The 1,463-nt window shown below is 37.1% G+C and overlaps 1 protein-coding gene across 1 annotated transcript; it reads right to left on the reverse strand.

Annotated features, from left to right (window-relative positions):
* Window positions 1-379: 379 nt before the first annotated feature.
* Window positions 380-904, reverse strand: LOC110114192 (uncharacterized protein OsI_027940-like). Its single transcript, XM_020846987.1, has one exon. It carries the CDS (start codon window positions 902-904, stop codon window positions 380-382), a length of 525 nt encoding a protein of 174 aa, XP_020702646.1.
* Window positions 905-1,463: the final 559 nt, after the last annotated feature.

Here is a 1,463-nt window from a genome sequence, read left to right on the forward strand (position 1 = left end):
ATATATAAAAATAGGATCAACCTCTTTTAAATAAAAAAATTCAACATTATAAGAAATAAAATATTACAAATTCTCTCATGATAATCACAATCTTAATAATTACTTCAAAGAGGTTCTATAAACAAATAACCCAACTCCTAAATATGCTACCCAAATTTCAGCCTTTACAGCCCAAATAAACCCTTAGATCACCTCTAAGTCTAGGCCATATTTCCCTATGTTTTTGGCACAGTCTGAATCATTTGATCCTTTTTTTTTAAAAAAAAATAGAACTCTTAAAGGAAATAATAAGGCAAAAGCTGAAAAATTGTCTGTATTAATATCTGGACCACAGTAATGAGAGATCAATGGAGGGCACAACAGAGTGTTCTTGAGGATTTCAGGTGCTTGGAGCTTTTTCTGTTTCTTCTTTGATCTCTGAAACTTCTTCAACCTTTTTCTCCACATCTAGGGCTTCAGTGCCATCTTCAGTCTTTGTAGTTTCGGCCTCTTCATCATCACTAACGTCAAGATCGTCATCACCATCCATTCCACCCATATTACCAAATTTCGAAAAGTCCATCCCTCCAAAGTCATCATCTTCATCTTCCTCCGCCCATTTATCCCAGTCAACTTTAATGTAGTGAGGTAGCTTTACATCACTGCGCAGTAGCTTCTTCCACCACCCTTTCTCTGCTTTTTCGATAACACAGAAGATGCTTCTAACGCCCGTGTTTAGTTTTCTTGCCTCTGCATTTACTTTATCATAGAGCTCCAATTTCACCTCATACAGGACATTATCAGAACTAGTCGAACCAGAAAAGGTGAAAGCACCATCTGGCTCGTCGTCGTCATCATCCTCGTCATCGCCCTCTAATATTGATGTTAGCTGAGGATAAAATCTATTTGATCTGTCGCTACACATATCTTGATCTCCAGCAGAAGTTTTATTGTCTCGCTCTCTAATCCCCACCTCACCCTTTGCCGAAAAACCCCTTTAATAGCTTTCTCTCCATGAATGCAGACCTCAATGTTGAGCCCATCGCCAGGACAAATGTGATCCATGCTTACGAACACTATCTCTGATTCGCATGTAGCTTTCGCTTGTTTCTATTTCGCTTCTGATTTTTTTGGAGAAAGTGGTTCTCCTTCGATTGATTTATAAGAGCAGCTGCCAGCTTGGAGAGACAGAAAGGGCAAAAAAGTTGCTTCCCTATGCAAATCCTTGAATACCGGTTCCACACTGAAGCACGTAAGGGCAACTTGTTCTTATTTATTATTTATTATTTATTTTTATTTTTTGGTTGAATGTGTGTAGGTAAATTTTATTTATTTGTTGATGAATGCAAGAAGTGCGGTCGGCTTTGACCAATTACGTACCAAATTGTAGAAAGGGATTTGATGAGGTGGATTCGAAGGAATTTGATCATTATGTATTATAAAATATTTTGGTTAAAAAGATTTTTTTTTATTATTATGGTCAT

This window comes from Dendrobium catenatum, unplaced genomic scaffold (genome assembly GCF_001605985.2).
Source record: "Dendrobium catenatum unplaced genomic scaffold, ASM160598v2 fragScaff_scaffold_986, whole genome shotgun sequence".
In the NCBI taxonomy this organism is placed as follows: Eukaryota; Viridiplantae; Streptophyta; class Magnoliopsida; order Asparagales; family Orchidaceae; genus Dendrobium; species Dendrobium catenatum.